We start from the raw sequence: 27,248 nt of genomic DNA, 5'->3' as shown, positions 1-27,248 counted from the left end.
ATATTTACATATCATTATATTTGGTGCAAATTTAGAATATAATTTTTTTTCAAGCAAAATAATTTCGTACCTGTGTGTATATTTCACCATTTTCCAACTCACTTGCACTCATATACATACATATGTTTACAACTGCCTGCATGTGTATATGTTTAATGCATTATTACAATATAAGCTTCATTATGCTACATGTACATATTTATGTATGTTTGTATATTTGGATGTAGACGACATGATTTAGTTAACATGGACGTTCGATGCTGCCTACTGCTATTTTTAATATTAATTAATTCCCTCCTCTTGTATGGGTGCGCATGTACTGTATGTATGTATATGTACGGCTGTGTGTAAGTGTCTTTATATCGGCGTGTGTATGCTTAAACATTATGTTATTATGTGTGATTTATGTATGTATGCATGTGCCTTTCCCAAACTGGCTGCTGTGTGGCAATATTTGCATGTATTGGTGACCTTTGTTCACCTGCTTTTATTGTTATCCTTCACATGCCTTATCACGTTTATCAATATTTCGCTTTTTTGCTTTATTAATATCATTATATTGCCTTTCTTTTTTTTTAATTAATATTTTTTTCTTGCTTTGTCAATGCATTTCTGCTGCTTGCTTTTATATTTATTCAATTATAATTTGCATTTCTTAGTATTTATCAATTTCATATTTCGAAAAATATCTATTTTGTTGAAATATTTTTTTAAATGTTTTTAAATTTTTTTTTTAATATTTATTACTTAATTTTGCCCTTGTCTTGGCTAAAGCGCGGAACTTTTGTTTGATTTATTCGCTTTTAGTTGTAGTTTTCCGTTTTTTGCTTTTTCAGTTTTCATTTCTGAAATTTTTAGTTCACACTCTTAAACTGTATTTACCGTTAATGTAGTTTTATGCATGTATGTATACATACATATATTTGTTGTGTATATTTGTATTCGCATTTACCGTATCATTTATGGCCTCCTGTTATTCATAGCAGTATATTGTATGTATGTGTGTATATATTAGTTTTATTATATTATATATATATATATATATGTATATGTAGTTTGTTTTGTTCTTACTCTTCCACCCACTATTTTCGCTTAATTTTTACGTCTATTGCTGCTTGTGTGATACGCTGAGAGAGAGCTTAGAGCTTTTTATACCAGTATAAGTAATGCTCACCATCCTCGACCATAAGCTCGTCGACGCCTGCAAGCGAAGAAAACGAAAAAATTTTGAGAAAAATCTTTTATATAGAAATGTTGCCGAAAACTTTTGAAAGTGAAATGCTGTTTTTATTGGAACTATATAAAACCGACTTTGGTAGGATATACGTCATAATATAGACGTCTTGTTCGATCGATTCCTTAAGCATTCTTTGTTTTTGTTGTAGGGAGTTTTCAAAACCTGTAGAGCTGCCATAGAAGTGTTTTAGCGACAGTTGCAAGGAATGGACCGTTCTGGCAAGGTGGGATGGCAAAAAAGCCTGGTTAGTTTATGAAGTCGATCGTAATATTATGGAGCTCAATTAGGCAGCTTGGAACGCTGATCCGTTGTGGTCAATAAAACTCCTATATAATTAAACATAAGAATTTCATAAATCGAAAAAGCACTTTGAGTCTATCACAAATGTCTATTAAGGCAGCTAACAGTAGTCTCGGCTATGTCACCTGGTTCGCCAAAAGCTCTGGCTGGTTAAGCCGTAACAAAGGTTTGGAATCATTCTTGGAAGTTCGTCTCTAATGAAAACATGTGCAGATCCTGATATTCTGATAGTCCCCAGAGGAATATCTAAAGTGCCTCTCCGAGGACATCATTCTCAATGTTAACTATATTTGTGGTCGAATATAAAATTAAAGGCCTTGGAAACCAGCAAGTCGCTGCGGGTTCGATGAAATCAACTTAGAAATTCGGATTGCAAAAAAAAAAAAAAAAACGGAAAAAATTTCGTGATCGCGAAGAGGAACGAGAGAACTTGAGAGCAAGCTGAAAAATATGTTTATGGTTACAATATCCTAGCAAGTGTAGCCAGGCCCTTCTAAATCTGGTCTTTCCAATGAAGTGGAGGTCTTTCTATTTTTTTATAAAATTTCATTCGAACTCAACTTTGACCCCAAGCGTTCTTTTAAGAAACTTTGTTTGCAGACAGAGCTTGGAGGGATGTCATACTTAAGTTCGGAGTTTTGAAAACCTCGAATAAAGACGTGTTGGGACTCGACGACGATTATTTGATTTTCAAAGCTAGAATTCTAAATTTTTGCTGATTGACTTAAGACAGACGGAAAGAGCTTTCGTAATAATTCGTGGTTCTTCTGGGTCCGTATCCAAACATGCGCAGAATACTTCTAATTATAGGGCTTTTACTTACCAACTGGTGCAATCAGCTGATTGCCTGGTGCATTATTAGGATCTGGTAACTCAGGCAAACGATACAGCAGCCAGTAGTTGTACCTGGTCGAAAGCAACTTGATTACGTAAAGGGACTTTAAAAACCAAAATGCTCAGAAGCTTACCCCCTGGGCTCCTCTTTTTTGCCGGCTAATGTGTGTACATAGTGTCCGTTAGGCCATTCACGCGCCTCGAAAGCAAATCTGCAGAAAATTATAACAAAGTTAAAACACTTAGAAACATACAAATTTGGTGAGGGAGTTACCGTGGATCCAAATCGGCAGCCTGTGTCATGGCCTTGAAGAAACTGGTGTTCTTTGGAGAGACCAGCGAGAGCGAGAACGTTTCCGTCACATTCGAGCCCACCCACAGTGTGTATGTGTAGGAGACATTCTTCGAGTCCGACTCCTCGGCCGATGATGTAAGTCCATAGGGTACAGCTAGTTTTGGTTCGCCATTTTCTAATTGAGTTTGGTGGTTTTTGCGAATTTTTTCAATTGTTTTGTTTCGTTTATTTTTGGTTTTTGTGTTTAGTTTGAGTTTAATTGTGTGATTTTTTTTCGGTTTTGGTACATTCATGTGTTTTTTTGGGGAGTGTATTTAATATTAAGCTTTAAAGTGTTATGAAATCTTGCTAACTTACCTGAAGTTGGATCACTGTTCTCGCGTATCACATGATCGCACTGTAGTGCACGCACTGCACCCAATCCCTTCCAACCCAACGCCAGTATAATGTCCGCGGTCAAACCTACGCCGATGCCGGGGTCCTGTCCATCGTGCAGTGGCTCTTCAGTCCAACCGCCGTCCTCACGTTGCCGACTCAATATCCACTTTGATGCGGCGGTACGGTTCCAGGAGCCGGCGGGATCATGCTCGAGATCTTGCAATGCCTGCATAGCCAATGCAGTACTGCGCAGTGAACCGAAGCCGCCGCGTGGATCCTGCAAACTGGCCAATCCTCTGGCAGGCCGTCGTACAAAGTGCTGTAGATGGCGATGCCGATGATCGGTCACAATGCAGCGTAGCGCCAATATAACCATGGCAATGGTGTCCACACCCTGATCCGTTACGCCGCTCGCTATATCCAGCAGTCGGCGTATTTGGCGCTTGCGCACATGCGCAGCCGCACTACACGCCGACAGCGTGGCTAAGGCGAACTCATTATCTTGCGCCGGTTCATGATGCTGCAGCGTGGCGACTAAGTCGTGGCCATGAAAATGTTTCGGATCCTTACACAGCGAACCGAGTGCCAGCACGTAACGCGCCAGTTTCTCCAAATTCAGCGGTTTCGGCAGCGTATGATGACGATCCAGCATGGCCAATATTTCAATTTCCATCTCCTTCACGGACAATGTATCCTCCAGCTCTTGTATGATCTGCAAGTGGCCATCGGCGTCAGTGGGATCACGTGCGCCGGACAATTCCTTAGCCAAAATAACGACATGCGTATCATTGCCCCAACCATAATCAGCAGCACGTTTTTCCTTTAACCAATCCAACGCCTTCAAGATGGCTTCTTGCTCACGCTTGTCCGGACCAGGCGAACCGATGATATCATGTTCAGGCGCAGTGGTAGCAGTAGTTGTTGTAGTGCTTGCAGTGGTGGACGTGAGCGATGCAGCTGTGCTAACAGATTCTAAAGCAGTTTCGGCGCCCACCACAGGTTCGCTGGTGGAGACGGCAGGCGTCTGTAGTGGCGTACTAGTTGTGGACACACCATGCTCAAGCACGGCCGAGGATGCAATGGTATTGGCATTAGTTTCGGTTTGTGGAATACTACTCGAGAGTTGTGCCCCTGTGGCCGCAGGTGCCGGCGCCACCGTAGGGATAAACGCGACACCTAGTCTAGTGAAGACGGCGAGCTGTAGAAGGGCGATTATCAGCGCAGTAAAGATTATGGAGTTAGTATGCGTTGTAGTTGCGAGCATTACGCGAGCCATATTGCTGGAAAGAGAAGTAGAAATTGTGCCGTTAGTTTAAGAGTTTTAACGAATGTATAACGAAAGTAGCAAAGCCTCGTACTTCCGTCGAGGCCGTTCCGCCGTTATTTTTATGCATAAATATCAACTGGCCGACACGCAGCACAAAGTTAAACGGTTAGCCTTGGCAGTCAAGGCCACACATGTCCCTAATCCACCCACGTGACAGGTAATGCGACCTTTCACCTACACACACACACACGCGCGTACATTAACTGTACAGTGCGGCTGAGTGATTTCCCAACTTGTGCAGCATTTTAATGTGTCGCCCTCAAAATAAATGATAATCATAATAATAAACCGTTATGTATCATCAACCGAAACAAAAGGACGCCGCAAAGTTTATCGACTGGAATGCTTGTGGCCACATTAGGTACTAAGTGATTTCCGTTGCTCATGTCCCGTTATAAATATATGTATGTATATATATACTTAGATAGATATTTATGTCAACTTTCCCAAACCCAAACAATTACTTTGTGGCATTCCGCTCTAACCGGCACCCTCTACTCTACCCCACCGCTACCGTCACATTTCATCCATCTTGTTGTGTCCAATTTAGTGAGAAAATTCTAGTCCACACACAATATGACAAAGCATATCGCCAACAGACACCTTCACTACCACTATTAATGGTTTCATTTCCTGCTCCGCGCCCTTCGCATGCCACTCATTGACTTACAAATCGCTTGGTCGCATTGATGGCACTTCCATCATTGTTGATAATGATGGAACATCGGGTTCCATTTTTGTGTTGCGTCCGTAAATGTCACTGCGCATTCGAGCGACGAACGTTTAATGTGTTTGTCAAGCGTTCGAGCGAGCGGAGTGGGAGGCATGCGGTACTTTTGTGGGTTCATAGTTGGTTAGTAGGTGCCGGTGGCGGGGTTGACTGCTAAAAATACTACTCGCTTTATGTTCAGCTTAGTTGACTCGCAGGCACTTGCACAAATCGCAATTCACTTTAATTTTAAGAATTTATATACCATTTAACGAAACCACAAACGGCAGTTAGGTCGAAAAGCAATCGTAGTTTAAGTTATATTCAGCGTATTTTTAAGTTCAAAGATTTTCGATAATCTAATTTCGAGGTTTCCTGAAGTCCATTCACAAGCACAGAGTCAGCCAACTTCACTAATGAGTTTTTGGACGCCTAACACGAAGCTTGTGATACTTTTCTTGAACACTTGTTGCACTGAACTTGATAACTACGACTTTAAAAGAGCCGACTGTGCGGACGATGAGAACAACAAAGTGGTCTCTGAAATTGAAAATGGGTATAATCATTTAAGTGCCAGCTGTGGTCCGAGTGGTCCACATAAAAACTAAACAAATCCTAGACCGGCTGGTTATGAAACTTATGTGAGTTTCTTCTAAGTCGCATGAAAATCCGGTTGGAGGTTAAGCGTCCATTACAGCTGTTGTCGTAAACCTTGAAGTGGTCCATTATATTCACTTCTTAAAGTAAATTCTTCTTCTATAGGTCTCATTAAAGTCCGGCTGTCGGTTCATGCAGTCTATTTGCGACCAGTTAACTTGGCGCTATTGCAGGATTAATATGTAAGCTCTCTATAGTCCAATCAGCTATGCTTAACATTGAGTTTGTGGGGACTTAACCGGTAGTGGCAAAAGCTACAAAGTCAGACCAAAGACTTAAACCTGGTAGCACGGGGAGCAGTTAGCCCCTGGAGGTAACTCCAATCTGCTCATTGGGTTGGACACTTTGTGGAGATTCGTGGTGGCTGTGGTAAAAACTAAATGTAGGAAGGGAATTTTGTCCTATGTGGAGTCGCACTGTGGCCGGGTCCTGGACCCAAAGTACGGCAGAGGTTTTAGATGGGCCTCGAACCCGACCAAGGTGACTAGGGTGTCCCTATCCACCCGAACCAATTGGAACCAAAAATTAAATGCAAAAGGAATTGATGTGAGGTTAGGTCTTCGCAGGCAGGTACTCACGTAAACCACAACGACATTCTGTCCTCAACAGGGAGCACTTGGAGACATTGATGGGTTTCTAAGCTTATATAAAGTTTAGTCCTACAATTTTGAAACTTTAAGAGACCAAAAGCACTCATAAGTGCCTGTAATGCAGAGTCGACGTGCTTAGAAATCGCGAGAGTAAGTTCAATGCAAGACGAACTTTAATGTGAAAATTTAAGTGGGCACAAAGCCAATCGCGAGACGAGATTTTAGTATGAAAGTTTTATAGCGGTCCTCATTAACTTCCCGAAAACAGAACTAACAAGTCTAATTAGAAAGTTCTAACTAACAAGTCTAATTAGAAAGTTCTATGAAGATATTTTACAAAAAAAAAAAATTGAAAGCGTCGATGTAGTTCGAGATTTTATACCGTTACTGTTGAATTTGAGTAAGCAAGTCTATCAGGTTTTATTGAAAATTGAGTTTTATTGCGAAATTTTTCACAATTTGGTGAAATTAGAGAACTGCAACTGCAATACTTGAAGAAGAGCTGCAAGAAATGTGAACTCAAGGGCACGACGCTGAGTAAAACGAGTTTCTAATGCACAATAGAACGAAAGGCCTTGCAGTCGTATTCAAAAGCGATCTTTTGTGTTATCCAAAGATTTATCTCATCTACAGTCTGGATTATTTGAGCTAAGTCTTTGGTTTGCACTTCGAACTCTTTGGAGTTATAGACTCAGTTTACATTATCACTTTATTGTGAGGCTTAGAAAACGGTTCTAAAAGCTATACACAACACAAAACCGGCGTGATTTAAGTATTTTCTTTTTCAAATATTGCGTTTGCAGAGCTCACCTTTTACACACTTTTCAATTTTCTTATGAATTTTCTTTATATAACTTTATAAAAGTTAGTCTTCACACTTTTCTTTCTTTCAGTTGCACAAAGAAATCTATAAAGAAAACATTTAACAATGTCCGGCCACAACAACAAGCGCGTGCCGCGTGCGGTATTTAATAAGCTTGAATGCCTTACATCAAAATAGCCGTTACTACACGCAACGCACGTTTCAACACAAGCGTAGAACTTTTTTTTATTGGACTTTCCCTTAATTTCATAAATTTCAAATATATTTATTTCGCTTGTTTTTCACTATTTCGCGCGCACGTTGTTATGGGGACAACCGCTGCCGTTGGCGCACCGCACAAAACAAAACGCAACTCAATGAAGCGATGAAGCAACTCTGTAGCGTGGACCGCCACTCACCAACACCTACAGGGCGCAAGCGGCTACTTGTACGCATACACACACAGGCGCGTTTGTACTCAATCACACACACGAAGCGACATTATTTTAGAAGACAATTGACATTTGCTGCGACGCGTGTCGCCTCAATTTACTGCCCACTTGGGTTGACTGGTGGCAGTGTGACGATTACCGGAGGGGTTGCTTGTAAAGTGGCGAAGCGCAGCGCTGCGCAGCGCAGCGCACCGTTATACGCTGTCAGCTGCCATGAAACGTTTGTTCGACGAAGCATTGCAAACACTTTAATCCCTGAAGGTTGCACTGACAGCAGTTGAAGAAGTAGGTTTCGGCGTTTTTTAGCGCCGAGTGGTGAGTTTAAGGTAGCTATACATACATAGTATATACACATGTATGTTTGTGTAGGGGCAATAGTAGTGCCATTGCTCGCTGCTGCGTCGCTGTTGCCGCTACTAATACAAGGACTATGATGGTCCATAAAGTTAATTAGGCGTCCGTTAGACGCACGAACGAACCTATCAAGCGGCGTACATAAGAACAAAGCGTTGACGACACAGTGATGCGTATTACGTAAATTTATAGTAAAAAAATATATATTATGTGTAATACGACTTAATTGAGAAAGCTCATAGCTGCATACTCGTTAGGAAAAAAATAAAAAATATGGTTGCGCCAACTCAAACGACTGAGCGTTGTGCGCGGCATTTGTTGTTGCTGTAGCCAGTAAAATATTAACTAATTAATTTTTGGTTTCATTTGTTATTGTTGTGGGCCACAGAATTTTTTTCAAAAACTTTTTCGTATACTCGGCACTGGTAATAGAAGAAGAAACAGTGTAAAATTACGGTTTTCTAACGCCGCGTGTATGTAAACTGAGCCGTTCGGCGGTTGAGTCGAGTGTGCGCATCTTATGACTTTCATTTAACTTCACTATTTTCATATTCATTTCACATTTTTAAATTTATTCCACCTCACAGCGGTTAAATTCACCATAACTCATTTTGAATTTTTATTAATTTTTTTGAAATGATGTTTTAAATTTAGTTTTGAATGAATTTTTGTTTCAAATTTTTTAAAATTTTTTTTAAATTCACATTTTTTCTCCAATTTTTTTTTTTTTTACCAATTTTGTTCCACTGTGCCAATCGTTCCATTGTAATCTAACGCCCCTACATACCGCCTCACGTGTCTGGAAGATTAGTGTCCGTCATGAGAACATCACACTATCCGTTGTTGTTGGTAGGGGGTGGGTGCTGAATTGCTTCAATATTTGCCTGCCCGCCATTTAACGAGGTGTGAGTTATGTGTTATTGCTGTTTTGCACTGAAGGACAGGACGTCCGCGGCAACTAGAGGCTATTGGTCATTGCTCAGTCGTTAAGTCGCACTAATGAAGTGGAAGTACCAGATTGCAATTTCAATTCACATTTCTGAATTCTTGCGAGGAATTTGTGTGAGACACTACCCTATATGTATATGTATGTATGTATATATGTGTGGTGTGTATATATCGCTGTAATGTTTTATTTGTATGTGTAAATTAGTAAGTGCGCCGTTGGACTTGATTACACACAAAATGTACATACATATATTCGTTATAAGTAGTGAAATATACTGGCTGAAACATGCAATCCTCCATAAGCTCCAACATGGGGATGGCGCTTAGCGTCGAACGCATTTTTCTCTGAGTCTTAATGGCATGCGTGCGTATGTGTTACAGTATATAGCGAATATATGTATATGCTGTGTAGTGACCACTGAGGCGCTTAAGCATATAGTGCTTTAGATAAATTGACATGCAACCACGTTGTTTTGTAATTATAGCTTTTGTTGTTGTACGTCAATTGTTCTTATTGTGAGCATTTTTCATTTACTCCTGTTAATCAAAGCGTCGAACTCATCTCTCGTGTCTCGAATGAACGTTGTAATCTGTGTGACTTTGTGCCTGCTAGCTAGCATGCACAGTCATACACTCTTACATAGACGTATGCATGGCTGATAGGTAAACGTTTTTATTTTCTCGTTATTTTTATCTTGATTGTTGTCTGTCTACTTAATCACCACAAAGCTATGATTAATGTACGACTTGGAATAAAAATGAAAAATTGCAGTAGTAAAAATAAATGATCAAAATTAAGCAACAAATATAGGATTTACGTACATGCAAACATGAATGCTTATAAATATTTCTCTGGAACTTGCAGTTACTTACAAACCTTTATAAATATGACGCCAGCCACTGGTCAGCAGTAAGTATTGTGTGTAAATAAATGTTTTATTAAAATTAATAGAATGCCTTACCTACAAGCCATTTAAAGGTTGTTCCTAATGTTTGGCTCTTAGCTGTAACCAAAATTTAGTTTTAGCAAGCGGAAATCTAGCTTTCCTTATGTACCCTCAAGAGTTTGAGTTTGATCAACCGGAAAGCCCCAGTTATATATCCGGCAAAACAGCATAAACTCAGCAGTCTTCTCGCAAAAATATTGATGTACGATTTTACGCTTTTGCACTAACTCAGCAATACATATAGCTCTTGAGAAACATTTGCATTTTGCATTATTTAACTTTATACAATAAAATTATTCATGCACTTTTTAAGATTATTGCAATTTTTAATACACGGAAATTTAAATATCAAAAAAGGAAATTGTCAACCGCAATCAGCTGTTGAGAAACTCAGCTGGGTTTGTTTGTTTATGCATTAGTTTGAGCTTTTAACAACTAATCAATTCAAGAAAATTACTTTGAAACTTCGAATATGAAGTACATTATGCTTTTCTGTTTACTATTTAAAATAATTTAATTGATTTAAATAATTTCAATCATCTATTTAATTGATTAATTTAGCATTATTTTTTACATAAAACGTCTAAAACCATTTTTTTACTGCGGACATCTATCGGGTGGCAGCACAACTATGCTTCCTGCCGTAGTAATCATGTTCGATTTCCTTTACTCTGACAGCTGAGTGTCAAAAGCGCGAAAAAGCTCTTAATTAGCGCGTTGGTTGCTGATCCTCCATTTTAAAAAGTATTTCGTCGGAAGCACAACCAAAATTCAGTGCGTCTATTTGCTAATTTTTATAAGTGCATCAATTTAATTACAAACAAATAAAATATTAACAAATCTACTTTGGAATGGTTGTAAGTAAATGAAAGTATCAATTTTAGTGTTAAAGAGACAGGAAGGCATCATGTTTCAACGGAAAAGTTTTCGGCGGATGTGGAGCGATATAATTTCGAACAGTTTATTGGTCAAGTGAGGCCACACATGATGACACACATGAACGATTCAGGTACGTGTTATAAATATTGAATTGTAGTGCAAAGCTTTAAGGAGTGATGAGCATAATAGGCTATAAAAAATATTTATTATAAAACTTATATTTCTATTAGTAAAATATGTTCATATGTATATATCTATATGTATGTAATGCATACATATGCATATATGCATATTGAGTATTAAATAGTATTTGAGTAAAGTACTTGCTTTAGTTAAAGGTAGATCCATTTTGATACCCTAACCTTCAAAACGTATTCATCAGATTCTAAAAATGACGCTTTACTTTCCATCTTTTTTTCAAACATCCATACACTTGCATTAATTACGAATTTGTACGAAAGACTATAATTGTCAAACGGAATCAGCAGTTAACAACCGCAGCTATGTTTGTTTGCATATGCATTAGATTACTGTGAACTTTTACAGTTCATCTTTAACAGAAAACCTACTTGATATTACGAACATAAAATATAATTCATTTTATAAATTCTTTATTAAAAAAAATATTGTTATTTATAAATTTCCATTTCATAAAAAAACAGTATAATATGCTTCAATATTGCAATACCTAAAAACAATTGTGTCTGCGGACATCTATCGGATGGCAGCACAATTTCTCGTTTCGCTTTCTTCGTATATTCTGACAGCTGGCTTACTGTCAAAATTGCGCAGAAGCGCAAATTAGTCCAATTCGGCAAAGTTAGAAGAAAAGTTTTACAATCATTACAGAAGTGTGTGTTAATTACGATATATTTAATTACAGTGATTTTTGTTAATGGTTTACTGTTAATACCAGTTTGCATTGATTACTTTGGTAAATCAAGCAAACATGAATATTTGTTGTATGCAGTAAGTACTGAATTCAGGTTAGATGGTAAAGTGAACTCGTTTTGACTCGGGGAGCTGCTGATAAGATCAGCCGTTTTAGCAAATTCATTTATTGAGTAAATAAGAAACAAATTAACACTATATGCGCCGTTAATAAACAACAAAGCTGTATGTTTATTATTTGTTATTGTTAGCGGTGTAATAAATTTCTACTACATACTTACATATAAAGCGGTATATTTTTCGGCAACGCATTCTTTTGTGAATCGTGCATATGAATTGTAGGCTTCGGGAGTTTTAATTGTTTATGAGTAAACGTAGTGCAAAGTTCAGTGAATAAATAATAATCATATGCGATAATAAATAAAAAATATATATTGTAGCTCCAAGTATAAACCGATAATCTACAATTAGTGCGATTAACGCAAGCATTTAATATGTCATTGGTGCGCTCGTTCTTGATTAGGGGTACAAACTCACACAAATACTAACTAAAATATTATTATTTTCAGTAGCGCAGCTACCAACAAAATATTTTGTATTGAATGAATAACTGCGGTGCTTCGCCACTGGAGCTAGTCAGTATTGTAGCGGCAAGCAACGTTAAAGGTTCGGTTTATTGGTAGTAAGCTTAAAAACAGCGCTATAAATTGAGTGCTTGTGGAAAAATAGTGGCAGAAAAAAAACGAAAACGAAAGAAAAATGCCGTCCAATGCAGTTAACCCAGATTTGCAACGTGAACGTGAAAAAGCGTCTTTTAACACGCAAGAATTCACCTATTGGTGGCTAGGTGGCAAGGAGAAGTATGAGGCAAAAAAGAAACTAGGTGAGTGTTAAATTGTGTTCAAATAAAAATAAAAAAAAAACAAATTAAGTAAATAAATGTGCACTGCAACTGCATGTCGGCATGCTCGCGTGTGCAAATATATGACTAACGCTATGTATTTGCTGTTTATATAAGTTTACATATACGTGAGTAAATATGTTTTTTCTGTTGCTTGGTTTATCAGCATTTGTTGTTTGCTTGCAAATACTGTATGTCGGAAGTGTTTGCCTAGTCTAAACGCCGCCTAGCGCGCTGACCCGCTTAAGCAGCAGGTTTAGCTGAAGTACATGCGAATACCTACTATACATGCATATGTATGTATGTATGCATGTTTGCACACAACGCCATGCATTTTCGTACACTTTTGCGTATACGTAACAGTAAGTGTGTTTAGATCTTCAAAATGTTATACAAGTTTGCGAATAAACAAGTTAAGCTGCTCTGTTTGCAAAATTAAGTTAAAAAATTCGCCGTTAATTGCTCACTTTTTATACATACACACAAATATGCAAGTTTATTCATATTCAACGCTACAAGCAACGTGCACTTAATCAGAAGTTAATGTTATTTGAACTTTGTACTCAGAATAGCAGAGCGCGAAATGTTAACCGTTACAAAACAGGTGACTCAGTTTTTATTAATTGCTTATTTAGTTTACGAAAAAACTGAATGTTTTTATGCTTAAAATATTATAATAAAAAGAAAATAAACTTTAAACACTGTAATAATATTTTTTTGTGCAAGTTTTAAGTGCGTCATGTGCATTAAAATGTAAATTTGTGAATATACATACATACATACGTACTTTTATAATCACTTTTAAGTCTTTAATCTTTAAGTACAAATTGACGTGCCCTTACTTTTTTTGTTGCAAAAATAATCTTGATCTTTAGAGCTGTAGCAATTGTTGCGCCACTTTGTATTAAACGATTAGATTGTAATATTTATTAACTGCGTAAAGTGTGTAAAAATCTACTGCATACATACATACATACGATGTATTTTTGTATGTATGTACATACATATGTGTTGGTTTGAAATAAAATAATGTAGATATTGCTTAGTGCAACGTGCAGCTAGACATGTAATTATAATTAATGTTAAAGATCTGTGGGTATTTATTTTCAAACTGACGTGTATTAGTGTACCGTGAACAGAGTATATGAAGTTTGCCACTAAGTTTGTAACACCCAAAAGTTTTTCAGCTGTCAATTTCTAATTTAAAATATGAACTTTTCTCCACAAGACACTACGGCCTACTAGAACACATAGCTGTTATACAAACTGTGCCATCAAAATGAAGCTAAAGGTCTTTTTATAACCTTTTATGCTGTGAGAAATGCACGCGTGAAGGGTATTCTAAACTTGTTGCAATCGAAGTTAATGCTTCTTACTATTTTTTGTTTAACTCTAACTCACTTTTTCAAATATTATATTTTTTTAAACAACAATTTAATTTTTTCTTTTACTTTTCAGAAAAACTGTTTCTGGACGACCCTGAATTGAAGGATGAGCTCCCCATCTCGTACATGTCACCCAAGGAACTGTACGAGCACAGCGTACGCAAAGCCGTAATTATTGCGAAAAAGTTGCGCGAATTACGTGCTGATGGGGAAGACGACGTGGATACTTATACGTAAGTTCACAGATTTTGCAAATGAGCGCAAATTTAATACTAAACTTTTTTTTTTCTATTTGTAACAGCGCACTGTTTGGTGGCGCACTTGGCTCGGCGCTGATTAAGGAGGGCAATCCGATGATGCTGCACTTTGTCATGTTCGTACCAACGATATTGGGTCAAGGTACGGTGGAACAGCAAATTGAATGGCTGACTAAAGCCTGGAATTGCAATATACTCGGTACATATGCACAGACTGAGTTGGGTCACGGCACGTTTTTGCGCGGTTTGGAGACGCGTGCCGAATACGATGCCACTACACAAGAGTTCGTTTTGAATACGCCCACAATTAGCGCCTACAAATGGTGGCCGGGTGGTAGTAAGTACAGACTCCATATGTCATGTGTGCTAAAGGGTTAATGGTTTAAACTGCATGTAAACATTTTAGTGGGACACACTGCCAACCATGCCATAGTCGTGGCGCAACTCTACACCAAAGGCGTGTTTCGTGGCCTGGCGCCGTTCATTGTGCAACTGCGTGATTTGGAAACACATATGCCTATGCTGGGCATAGATGTTGGTGATATCGGACCTAAAATCGGCATGAAGTCGGTCAATAACGGCTATTTGGGTTTAAAAAATGTGCGTGTGCCTTTGAACAATATGCTGATGAAGAATCAACAAGTTTTACCTGATGGTACCTATGTAGCGCCGAAGAATAGCGTACTCACCTACGGCACTATGATGTTTGTACGCGTGGCGCTCATACGCGATCTGTCGCAAACATTGGCGAAGGCTTCAACGATTGCCATGCGTTACTCGGCGGTGCGGCGCCAAAGTCCCATAGACCCCAAGTGAGTTGCAACTGTTTATAGCTACAATTATAAGTATTTATTCCCTGAACAGGATATATTTCCGAGACATATGGAATTTTTTATATTTTAAAGCTTCGTTGTATCGAAGTAAATGTTTTTTTTATGGTTTTACATTAATCGGCAAAATTTTTGTTTGCCAGCAAACCCGAGCCACAAATTATCGAGCATACAACGCAGCAATTGAAAGTCTTTCCGCAAATCGCAAAGGCCATCATCTTCAAAATAACAGGCGAGCACATATGGAACATGTTTAACAATGTCTCTGGCGAGTTGGAGCAAGGCAACATGGATCGCTTGCCGGAAATGCATGCGCTGTCCTGTTGCCTGAAAGCCATTACAAGCGCAGACTCCGCGGCGGCGGTGGAAGTGTGTCGCCTATCTTGCGGTGGACATGGCTATATGGATTGCTCTAATTTTCCCACAATATACGGCATGACCACAGCTGTTTGCACATATGAGGGTGAGAATACCGTTATGTTGCTGCAGACCGCGCGCTATCTGGTCAAAGTGTACGCGCAGGCTCTGAGTGGCGAACCGTTAGTGCCGACGGTGCAATATATTAGTGATTACATAAAGAATAGAGAATTCGGCGCGTTCGATTGTACGCTAGAGCAGATCGTACATGCTTTCCAATTCGTGGCTGCGAAGTAAGTTTGTGCTGTTTTTCTTTTTGTAATTTTTTTTTTGTAGTATGTACATACATACGGTTATACTAAGTGTAAATTCCCAACAGCAAGGTGCGCATTGCCTACGAACGCATGGAGAAGCACCGCCGGCAAGGCCAGGAACCCGAAACGGCGGCCAATTTGGTGGGCATTGAGCTGACACAAGCAGCTGATGTGAGTTTAAAAATATTTAGCTTGAAAAAATGCAAATAAATAATCATAATTCCTTGCCACACAGCTACACGGACGCGCTTTTCTTGCACAAACCGCGTACAGCGAGCTGAATCAGCTCATACGTGAAGTTTCACCCGCGTTGGCTGCCGTATTCCAAACGATTTTAGAATTATATTTGTTGGACGCCTGTTTGGGACGCATGGGCGACTTGTTGCGCGTAAGTCTCACACATTGCCGCTCACTAGTATATTTTACGTTCATCCTAACCTCTATTTACAGTTCATTAGCCTAACCGATGGCGATGTCAGCAAATTGGAGCTGCGTCTGGCCGAATGCCTTAAGCGTTTGCGTCCCAATGCTGTCGCGCTTGTCGATAGCTTCGATGTGCACGATCGTGTTTTGGACTCAGCTTTGGGCGCAGCCGATGGCCGCGTTTACGAACGTATCTTTGAGTCGGTCAAAAAGAATCCCATGAACAAGGAACCAGTGAATAAAACATTCCATCAGTATTTGAAGCCTTTCATGAAGGCGAATTTGTAGTTGTGTGGTTGTTGTATGACGTATGCGCATGCGCGTATACACGTTTATGCGTGCTTTTGTTAAATCTTGTATTGTAAATATTTTATTCATACGAAATGGAACGCAAATAAAACTTTTAGCTTAAGTGAGTTGAAAATCTGCGCGGAACATGGTGTTGGACACAACAAAAATCGCAGGGAGTACGCAATTTGGCGCTGGTAATTCTTACATTTTAAGTTTTGCTAAAGAAATTAATTATTTTTATTATTTTAACAAATAAATAGGTGTAAAAATCGACGAAGAACACTGTTGTTAGCTCGGTAGGCAGCTTTACACTGATTTTGTGGAGTGAGTTATGTTCGTATGCACTATAAAGCAGATCTCCAAAAGGCCAAACATCGTTTTCAGTCATTGGAAGTGTTGTATCCACACTTGCATGGTTCAAAGAATTGTTCAAATTCTTCTACATAACCTCAAATCACCGTATTACACACATGTACAGAACATAATATCAGCACACTAATCAGAAATGTTGCGGGGGGATATTTTTAATTGCAATGCCGTGCCGAGAAACAGAGTAAATTATTCTAAGTTCAAGCAGTCGTATGTACATAACCTCAAATCACCGTATTACACACGTTTACACAACACAAAATCATCGCAGGAATAAGAAATGTTCATTGGGATATTTTTATCTTCGAATCCGTACCAAAAATTATTCCAAGATACAAATTTGTGAGTCTACATAACCTCAATTACCTGCTACTGCGAGAATTGCAATTTTGTCGTTTATGGTCGGAAACAACGAATGCTTGAAACTCCAGAAAGCTGATGAAAAGTCTTATGTCTACACTTTTATGGCAAAAAAATCGCTAAAATCCTACGAAAACAGCACAATTGGAACTACATAACCTCAAACACTTACAATAGTCTAACACAACATAATCACGAAAACTAAAGTCAGTACTCAGTGAGAAAATTGTAACCCAGTTTGCCTGCCAACAAATTATTCAAAGTTCAACATTTTTAAAGTTACATAACCGCAATATACTGATTTTTCACAATCGGATCGTGGGCTATCAAATAAGTATACGCAAATCAAGCAGTATCAAATACAATGTGTACAAAAAAGTGAAAAAGCAGTTTGGAAGACTGTTCACACTTCCAAGAATGAAAATGCAGGGAGACGTAGCTAGCTCGTGTCTAAATAACCTACAACATATGAACTTCCATATATTGGAGCAACAAAGCAGCACCACAAGCAGCAGAAAACTTAGTGAGATAACTGTGTTGAAAAAATTAAATTATTGAAACTACATAACCTCACATGTGAATGTGATTTACCGTATAACTCTATAAAAATCAAGCAATATCGTATACAACGAAGTCAAGATACTCACAGGTCGACTAAAGACCTAATAGCAGTTATACATAACCTCAATGACTTATAACTGGCCGATGACTGCTAACTTCTTCTTGATTGGCGTAGTCACCGCTTACGCGATTATAGCCGAGTTAACAACAGCGCGCCAGTCGTTTCTTCTTTTCGCTACGTGGCGCCAATTAGATATTCCAAGTGAAGCCAGGTCCTTCTCCACTTGGTCCTTCCAATGACTGCTAACTACTTTTTAAAACAGTGTTCTTCGCACATACAACAACAAATATTTAAAAACAATGCTTAAAAAACAGTTTTACGTGAAATAATTGTAAAATTAGTGTGTAATATTTTTCGTATCCAGTCGCAAAACTCATCGGACACAAATATTCACAAATCCTGCAACATACCACATAAAACTAAGACTTAATATTAGTAACTTAGCATAAGTTCTAGTGTTCTACCATCGCCGAATATCAAACTCATGAACTCAATGCCAATATTTGTTAAGGTGTTTCGCGCAGTCAAGCCGTAAGCTTTTTAAAGCTAATAGTGTTTACGATTATAATGCAAGTAGTGAGCAAACACAAGCTGCTTCTTTATCATCTCATTTATTTTTTATATCATCTTTATCATTTCGCAAAATCATCAATCAAGTTTTTCTTCAGCTCTGGCTCAGCGGGGATTGCAGCAGTTATTTACAATTACCAGCAAATATAAGCCAGAGTTGCAGTAAACAAAGGTGAGTGTTTGCTCCAGTTTTATTCAAAATTTATTAGTGGGAAGAATTTTTGATGCCAATACAATTACGTCCAATATCCAATTTTGAAGATATTAAAATGACTTTAAAAGCTAAAACTACCTGATCGATCAACGGGTTGCAACTCCAAAGTAAATTTTCGCGCAATTGGCACTTATCGCATTATTCAGCTGTGATTTTACGCAGCTGAATACGTGCTGAGAAGCAAAAAAACTGAAAGAAGCACCTATTCAGCTGCGTAAAAAGCACAGCTGAATAATGCGATAATTCAGTTAGAAATTGCTACTTTCAGCTGTGGTTTTATGAAGCTGAATAAGTGCTGACAAGCAAAAAAAGTGAAGTTATGAATTTTTAATTCCAGTGCTATTATGTGCAAACCCAATATCCTATACCCAATTTTAAAGATATTAAAGTTAGTTCTAAAGCTAAAACTATCTGATCAACGAGTTGCAACACCATAGTAAGCTTTTCGCGAAATTGGCACTTATCGCAATATTCAGCTGTGACTTTATGCAGTTGAAAGCACCTGCTCTTTCAGTTTTTTGCTTGTCAGCGCCTATTCAGTTAGAAATAGCTACTTTCAGCTATGATTTTATACAGCTCAATAAGTGCAAGACAAGCAAAAAAAATTGAAATAATGCTTCTAGCGCTCATTTAGCTTTAAAGAATGATAGCTGAGTTGAATGCTCTAAGCTAAAGCTCTTATAATTGCAAATTTTTGCAGTTCCAGCTAGAGAAAAAGTTCTGACAAGTAAACAAAAAACATTGAAAGAATGCCCCTGTTAGCTTTCAGCGCATATTCAGCTAAAAATAATAGCTGAATTGAGCTAAATGTCAAAAACCCCATGAATGCAGTTTCTAGTTGTCCGCGTTCATTCAGCTTATGTGACAGTTAGCTGAATCAGACGCTGAGCGTCAGATCTACTGAAAATTATTTGAAAGCGCGCGCCTTTTACGTTTTGTGAGCATTATAAGGCGAAAAGCAACTATTTGCGGTAGAGAATCCGGTTTGCTATTTGGTAACAATATGTGTTCCCAATTCCCTAGTAAATTTGCGGTGCAGCGGTGACTATTAAACACCTTTCAGCTAGTATTTCATATTTGTAGTTAATATCTCGTTTTAATATGCTTTCTACTTATAAAGTTTTACAAAATAAACTGATTTGTTGGATTATATACTAAAATTTTTTTCGGTATGCCTAAATGTAGGCAATAGTTCGTGTATATATTCATTTAGATACAAAAGATACCCTTTGAGCTGTTGGAATAAGGTACGTAATCTAGATGAAAAAGTCTTCTTACTGTACATTTTTCTCAAATAACTGTTTTTCGCAGTATCTAGCTTGCATACCCTTAGGCGCACTCTTTCAAAATAGCAAAATAAAATAAAAATTATTTTTAAACCTTGCTATAATGTTAATATGATAAAGGTTAGTAGAAATAGCGGGCATTATTTGCTGTAAATTATATCAAAAGTTTTTTAAAATTATTTAGGAAAGCGAAATTTTTTTTTTGTTAATTTTTTATTTTAATTTTTCATCTAAATATTTCTTTATTTCAGTATTTTTTGATTTAGCTTAAAACTTTATTTAAGAAACTAGGTTTTTAATATAATTTTTCTACCGAAAAAAGTTTTTGAAAAAATTTAGAATTAAAAATTCCGCCCTATTTAGTAATTTATTGCATAATTTCATTTAAATAATCTTTAATTGTACTTTATTTTAAAATGCTTTTTGCAAAAAAAGGCAGATCCATATTATTTTTGTGCTGCAGATGCCGTAAAATTATTCCTTATGTTGAATAGCGCCTACATATAGGCTACAATTTTATTTTATTTTGCTAATTGTGTTTACTTCTTCCACTAAATTTTCTTCAAATGCCATTTAATGTTGCTTAAAGATAATTTGTGTGCCCTTACTCTCAAAGAAGGTGTCTGAAGTTCCTTAATGTTGCTTAAAGCTTTTGCAAGTTTCGCTAATTTCTTTTTGAAGCCATAAACAGTTTTATGCGCATTCTTAATGGGTTAACTGCGCACATGAGTCATTGTCATCAATATAATAGAAATAATAAAAACGTGGCAATGAAGCTAGTATTTATATATGTACATAAGTACATATGTATGTATGTATAATATATGAGATATCCTTTTTTATTATCTGTTTACAAATACATATGCATGTATGTATGTACATACACATGTAATTAGTTTGTCGCATTTAAAATGAATGCGTGAAAGGTGATGTAAAGTAATTAACAACATGTGCGAATGCAGTTATATATGTATGTACATAAACATATTTGTACTACGTAGGTTACAGTACACATATGTGCGCTCACACATACATACATACATATGTATATATGTAATTTTTATGACTATTCGTTTTTTATGTTTTTGTTGCTGGCAATCGTTCGGTTTTTATAACCTCTTCAATAGTATTTTTGTGCATACTCTTACATAAAGAAAAATATATGTATAATAAATATGTACATTAGGGTGCTTAACAAATGAAAAAAAAAAATTAAAAATTAAAAAAAAACTAAAAAAGAAAATTAAAAAAATTTAAAAAAATTTAAAAAAAATTATAATTTAAAAACAAAAGTGAAAAAAAGAAAAAACAATATTAAAAAAAATTAACATACAAACCAACGAATCAAAATCTAGTTCTTGTATGGAAAACTTTTGTTTGTTTTATAAGGTGTCTTCACTAAATTTGGTATAGATATATTATCCAATATCCAATATAAACCGAATAAATTGTTCAGATTACACCACTGTACCCTAAAGCTGCCATACAACTTGATCCACCAAAGTCAGGACGAAGAACTTTTTATGCTATAAGAAATGTACCTGTAAAGGGTATTATAGCTTCTGTGCAGACAAAGTTGACAACTTTACTTGCTTTGTGTTAGTTTGCCATATAATTAAAGTTTTTTTTATTAAAATTGTATTTACACATAATTGTTAAAATTAAAAAAAAAAAAAAAACATTTTATATTTTTAAAGTTGAGGCTTTTATTAAATTATAAGGCAAAGTATGATTATCTGTGTAAGAAGAGTAGTTACAGCCATTCAAAAATGACTAAATTTCCCAAACTTTCAATTTTAAATTTGTTTTTGAAGCACCCTAATGTACATACACACTCATACGTTTCCATTTAAATTACTCTCTGCAACTAACTGCCTGCGCTCAATACAATTTTAACGCACTACAACTGTAAATAATTGTTTTTTAATTAAGCTCGTTAACCGTTAGACAATTACTGGCAGTTCATATTATCTCTTTGCATTGTAGTTGTTATTATATACATATATATTAAATGTCTATAATGGCAATTAACTTTCTAATAACGTTTAAAAGTTTATAACGCTATTAAAGGTTCGTAGAAAGTTGGTGGCGTAGTCTAGTGCTCCCATATCAGGGCCTTCAGTATACTTAAACGCAGTCTTCTACTATAGTATGCTATTGTACTCTCATGAAGCTAAAGAGAGATTTAGAAATTTATTGCTTTATGTTTTTGAATCATCCGGATTCGGTAGATTGGTGTGTCTAGCCTTACCAAGCTTCCTCAATTTTTAATTTATCTTATAGGATCACCTCAAAGTCTTTGGATGTTTTGTTATTAGCTAAGTTTTGAAGAAAATATTAAACACCATTTTTCACTCATAAAAATTTGCCTCAAATTGATTTTTTAGTAAAAAAAATAACCGAGTTTTTGACACCAAAATCGTTATTTTGGTTTAACTCTACAAGTGTGCTTTGAAATTTAAAAAAAAAAAAGATCTGAAAAGCTGACACCAAATCCATTATTTTCATTTATAGAGGCTCTTACTGCATAAGGCTGACTTTGCAAGGGCCCGCAAAATTTTGTAATTTATTAGGAAGGTATAAAGTACTATCCAGAGTCAAAAAAAAAAAAAAATCGTTCAATTACGCCAAATGAAAATTTTTCAGATCGGTTCACTATAGCATATAGCTGCCATACAAGCTGATCGTTCAAACTCAAGTCCTTGTATGGAGTACTTTCTTATTTGGCTAGATATCTGCACAAAACTTGGCATAGACTATTATCTAAGGCAACGCTACAATCTCAGAGAAAATAGTTCAGATTGGGTTACTAAAGCATATAGCTGCCATACAAACTTTGCGATCAAAATAAAGACAAAGATCTAAAAGAGTTCGAAAGCTCACTTCTAGATTGGCAATTACTTTCAAGTTTGCAATAGGTTTTTTTTACGAAGCGTGTTCGTAAGCTCTTCTTCTTCTTCCACTAACTTTGTCTGCTCGCCACAATTTATCGCCTTTTAATAGACAAATTTGCTGTGACTACCATAACAGAAGCTTACTTTCTTGAGCACTCACTTCTTTTGCCGTTGCACGAAATTGCCTGCCACTCATTGCTCTTGTTATTGTTGTTTTTCACTGCTAATGGTTGTCACTAAGTTGAACTCTTTCCTGCTTTCTTTGTGATTGTAGTCTTTCTTTCTCCTTTATAACTTTTTTCTTAATTTTTTTTCCCAGAATTTTTGGTTATTGTCATGCCGTTGTTTTTATTATGTTTCTTTGTTTTTGTTGTTGCTATTGTTGTCGCTTCTTGTTTTGTGTAAACAAGAATGCATTTTTACAATTGCAACGACACTAACAATGGGGCAACGACATGCGCCATAACAACAAACAAGTCAATGTCAATTACAGACTGCACACACACACACATACACATGCATGTATGCATATAGTTTATGTACCGTAAAACGACACGGCAACACATTTACGCCCAAATATGTTATTGTTGCCATTGCTACAGTAATGCATTTGGGTTTACTTACATAACACAGAGTTGCTTGTCCGCAGCCATATTGATTCACACACACACAGCCATACATATACACAGTTGGTTGAGTAATCGGTTTGTGTCGACTTACTGAAGGTCCACTGAAGTTTTGATGCGTTTCGGAGGGACATTTTTTTTATGCGACTAATAAACTTTAAGTGGGTTGAAAAATTGTTAACGAACACGTCCAAAACGATTCTCGTCTCTACATCGACAGTAGTGGTGGATGAATATCTAGTCAAGAACCTTCAACTCGTTCGAGTAAATGAAGGTAAACTAGGGTTTCAATGCGATTCGGAAAAAAATATTTTTTAACTAATACTTGGATAGTCTCAGTGAGGTTTCCATACCCTGAGTTCTTTACCACCGTCGGGTCTACGTATATGGTGTAGAGCAGGAAGGTACTGATGTTTCGAAGCGACTAATACTTTGAAGTGACTAGCAAGGTTTCGACGCATTGAAAATTATTTTGTAAACTTCTTCGTATGAGAGATCTTTATCGTCGACAGTCTTATCGTTTTTTTTTCAACGAGTTCCACACTCTATTTCTGGAGTTTTTTGAATGGATAGGCTGTAAGCTCAGATCTCAACAAGGTTCTTTATATGCTTGGTTTAGGGTATATGTGACAACGGTTCTTCCCTTTTAAAATTTATGAAATTGTACGGTGAAGTCTTTAGTATTCTTCGAGCTTAATCACGATAATTTATAATTTCGGTCTGAGCATTTTTTATTGACGTATTTGTAAGCCTAGGTGATGCAGTGAGGAGTCGATATCAGGTTTTCTGTGATCCGAACCGAAGTTCCCAAACTCTAAATACACGAATCCAAAAAGGAATCACGCTGGAGTTCCGCGCTCACATTGTAGACCTTTATGAAGAGTTCACTGAATGTTTTTAGCATATAGTGTTGCTATCTTTTGTTTCTGTATACCGTAAGATGTGCCGTGACCTATATATTTGGTGGGATATTCTCAAAAATATGTAGAACATTTTATATACTTAAGTCAGACTATTTCTATAATGCTTCTTCTGAGATCCTTGAGGTCTAAGAAGAGCGATTCAGCTTTTGAAACTGTATTCGTTTCATTGTAAACAAGGCAGGCATGGATGAACTAGGTGGTTCTGCATTTCAGTGCAAAGTGGTCGGTAGTTCTGCTACATATTGCATTCAGTCAAGAAAGTTCAAACGATCTTAAATATATTACTCTAAATTTTAGACTGTTAGAAAATATGTGCCATGTAATACTGTCTACGGTGTAAGCCATTCTGTGGTAACAAAACTATTCTATTGTGGAGTCTACGGTTTTTCAAGTTGGCTCAAAGCTTCAGATTCATTCTGAAGAGAGCTTCATTCAATAATTGTTCGGAAATGATTCTTAATGATTTCAAGGATTCGAGATCGAGACTGGAATACATTTTAGCTCAGGTATAGTAAGCTTACAACTTTTCATAGGTTCGGTCGAACTACTATCCATGGTGTAAGCCGTTCTGTGGTAACAAAACTATTCTATTGTGGAGTCTACGGGTTTTCAAGTTGGTTCAAAGCTTCAGATTCATTCTGAAGAGAGCTTCATTCAATAAATGTTCGGAACTTAATGATTTCAAGGATTCGAGATCGCGACTCGAATACATTTTAGCTCAGGTATAGTCAGTTTACACGTTTTTATAGGTTACGTCGAAGTTTTTCTCCCATTTGTCCTAATTTTCCTAAAGCTATTTCGGTGAGTTTGATGTACTTAACGGGAATTTTTTTATGTCTGAACTCCACATTAGTTGCATGAATCAGTGCCAGATTGAGGTCGGAACTTCGATACCGAGAAAAAGTTGTTTTTATGATTAATTATGTTGAAATATTTCCTACAAGTTTTAAACCATTTCGGTTTTTTCATGGATTATATAAGAATTATTTAATGCCCTAACTCCACATAAACCTAAACTTGACTGAACTCGGAGCTTCGCGACTGAGACGTAATGATATTTGAGTTGAGGGATAGTTGCTTTCGTCACAGGTTAGGTCGAACGTTTCATTGTAAACACAGAGGTGTGCCTCTTAATATTTTTCTATTAATGCAGGGTTCTACATGTTTTAAGCCTTTTCGGCGTGCTGGATGCTTCTAGGCAATGCTAGGTTCAGACCATTTTCCATTAGAAAACAAACATTTTTGCAGTTTTTGGATTTAAATCTGATATTCGTCGATAAGTTTCTTATTTTTTCTTAATAAAACCACGCTTCGTCACGCTCAACCCACTGTGGCACACAACTAAAAGAATTTTGCATAAATACTGACAATTCCAACTGGCGTAAGAAGAAGCAGAAATAGCAAAGAAAAATAAAGCAAAATTTGCAGACGTTGAAAAATGTAAATAAACTTTAATTGAAGACACGACAAACAAAATGGCAAAAAAAAAAAGCAAACACAGAAGTACTGTTAGATTGCCGAGCACGAGCGTAATATATGAGGGTACCTACCCCTGCCGCCGACCAAGTGTGAGTAACGGTAAGCAAAGCTTGATTGCTCGACCCCGCAGCGAGTAAAGCGTGCAAACAATGCAAAATGCTGGTGCGCTGGTGTGGGTGATTGCAATACAAATGCAAAAAACAACAACAACAGCAGCAGTGAAACAAGCTTCAGCTGATGCAGCAAACAATGCCGAGGGTTGGAGTCACTTCGTGGCGTATACTGCGGTTGCAAGCGTTGATGGGTTGAGCGCTCTGCAGTCACATGTGTTTTCTGCTGGCATTTCTAGTTTTTCTACCCTTTTGTTGTTTATTTGTTGTTTTCTATTGTTGCTGTTGTTTGTGTTGTGTGTAAATGAAAAAATTCATGCGCAGCAAATAGACAATGTGTGAGCACATTTGACTGCTCGCATATATGAAAATTTCTATGTATTTGTATAGTCTTGGTTCAGACCAAGTGAATGCAAGGCATTAAATATTCATATGCTTTTTATACAAAAACAAAAATAAAAAGAAAAACCAAATATTGGCAAGTCAATGTGAATAGCAATGTAAATGCCAAAATATAATAAATACAAGCAAAACTAATTCAACTTTAATTTTATTCATTGAGACAAAGCAACAATAGCGCTCTATGCAAATTTTGTGGTTAGATTATAAAATTTTGAGGTTTGTTTATTTTATGTTATTTTTAGTTGAGGTTATAGAAGACAATGGAGTGCCGTAGTTGGCTAGAATTGGTTAGTTGTTGAGTTCTTGCTGCAGTTTGTGCAGTAATGTCTTTACTAGAAGCTTGTCTAAGCGTCTGCACTTCCTTTATGTTATATGCATCTTCTTGTTATTCTACAAAATATATGATTCTATGAGCTTCGAGCGAATTTGTAATCGTAGTTTGCTCTTTTTGTGCTGAAAAAACATTCGTTGGTTTGTCACCGACGCACGATTACCGTGGCTGTTTCCATATTAGTCAGTTGTAAGTAAGCGGAATAGATCCCGGTTTACTTGCAGTCAAGAACCAAGCGTCTCAAAACCCCCTTCTAGGGATCTTATCTATTTTTATTTTTTAAATAATAGAGAAATTTTAGAGTTTTATTTTAAAAGTTACGTTTTTCTAGTCTAATCTAGCGGAACTGTAGAGATCGAACAATTTCTCTTTGTCAATATATGAAAATGTTATTCTTCATGCCTAATTTAGAAATACGGTATATCAAGTTATAACATTCACTATAAGAAACACTTTAAGAGAAAGTAAGAAAAAGTTAGATTAAAAAGAAGAAATGGTTGTTTCCACCATAGCTGGGTATACATACATACGTAAAAAGAAGGGATCCGGATTTCTATCCGGGTAAGGACTGTCAACTCGGCAGAATTCTACCGCTACAACAGCAGAGAAAAAAATAAGAAACAATATAAATTATGAAAAAAAATTTTATATTTTGTCTGTTTTTTATTTTCATTGTAGTTATTATTATTTTTTTTTAATTTTTA

The 27,248-nt window shown here is 36.8% G+C and overlaps 2 protein-coding genes across 11 annotated transcripts in view; one reads left to right on the top strand and one right to left on the bottom strand.

Moving 5' to 3' along the window:
• Positions 1–739: 739 nt before the first annotated feature.
• LOC108974630 (uncharacterized protein CG3556) overlaps positions 740–27,248 on the bottom strand; it is a 42,868-nt gene continuing 16,359 nt past the window's right edge. The window contains exons 1-7 of one of the 8 annotated variants that reach the window (XM_018942579.1): positions 9,846–10,117; positions 9,761–9,783; positions 3,024–4,324; positions 2,646–2,841; positions 2,506–2,583; positions 2,361–2,443; positions 740–1,201 (exon numbers count right to left, since the gene is read on the bottom strand). In XM_018942579.1, coding sequence (XP_018798124.1) covers positions 1,140–1,201; positions 2,361–2,443; positions 2,506–2,583; positions 2,646–2,841; positions 3,024–4,320 — 1,716 coding nt within the window. In that variant the 5' untranslated portion in view covers positions 4,321–4,324; positions 9,761–9,783; positions 9,846–10,117 and the 3' untranslated portion in view covers positions 740–1,139. Of the gene's footprint in view, positions 1,202–2,360; positions 2,444–2,505; positions 2,584–2,645; positions 2,842–3,023; positions 4,325–7,137; positions 7,468–9,760; positions 9,784–9,845; positions 10,118–27,248 lie in introns of those variants that run through there. The other 7 variants (XM_018942580.1, XM_018942577.1, XM_018942575.1 and 4 more) reach the window with 7 other exon arrangements.
• Positions 11,514–16,585, top strand: LOC108974629 (probable peroxisomal acyl-coenzyme A oxidase 1). Of its 3 annotated transcripts, none has more exons than XM_018942572.1 (9): positions 11,514–11,678; positions 12,173–12,483; positions 13,960–14,119; positions 14,188–14,480; positions 14,550–14,955; positions 15,117–15,623; positions 15,710–15,815; positions 15,880–16,032; positions 16,095–16,585. In XM_018942572.1, exons 2-9 carry the CDS (start codon positions 12,360–12,362, stop codon positions 16,353–16,355), a joined length of 2,010 nt encoding a protein of 669 aa, XP_018798117.1. In that variant the 5' UTR covers positions 11,514–11,678; positions 12,173–12,359; the 3' UTR covers positions 16,356–16,585. The 3 variants fall into 3 exon arrangements, with proteins under 3 accessions (XP_018798117.1, XP_018798115.1, XP_018798116.1); XM_018942570.1 differs by having other exon boundaries at positions 12,170–12,483; XM_018942571.1 differs by lacking the exon at positions 11,514–11,678 and having other exon boundaries at positions 11,914–12,483.

Source organism: Bactrocera latifrons, unplaced genomic scaffold, assembly GCF_001853355.1.
Source record: "Bactrocera latifrons isolate USDA-ARS-PBARC rearing strain unplaced genomic scaffold, ASM185335v1 scaffold_57, whole genome shotgun sequence".
Taxonomy (NCBI): domain Eukaryota; kingdom Metazoa; phylum Arthropoda; class Insecta; order Diptera; family Tephritidae; genus Bactrocera; species Bactrocera latifrons.
This window is presented reverse-complemented; position numbering and strand designations above follow the sequence as displayed.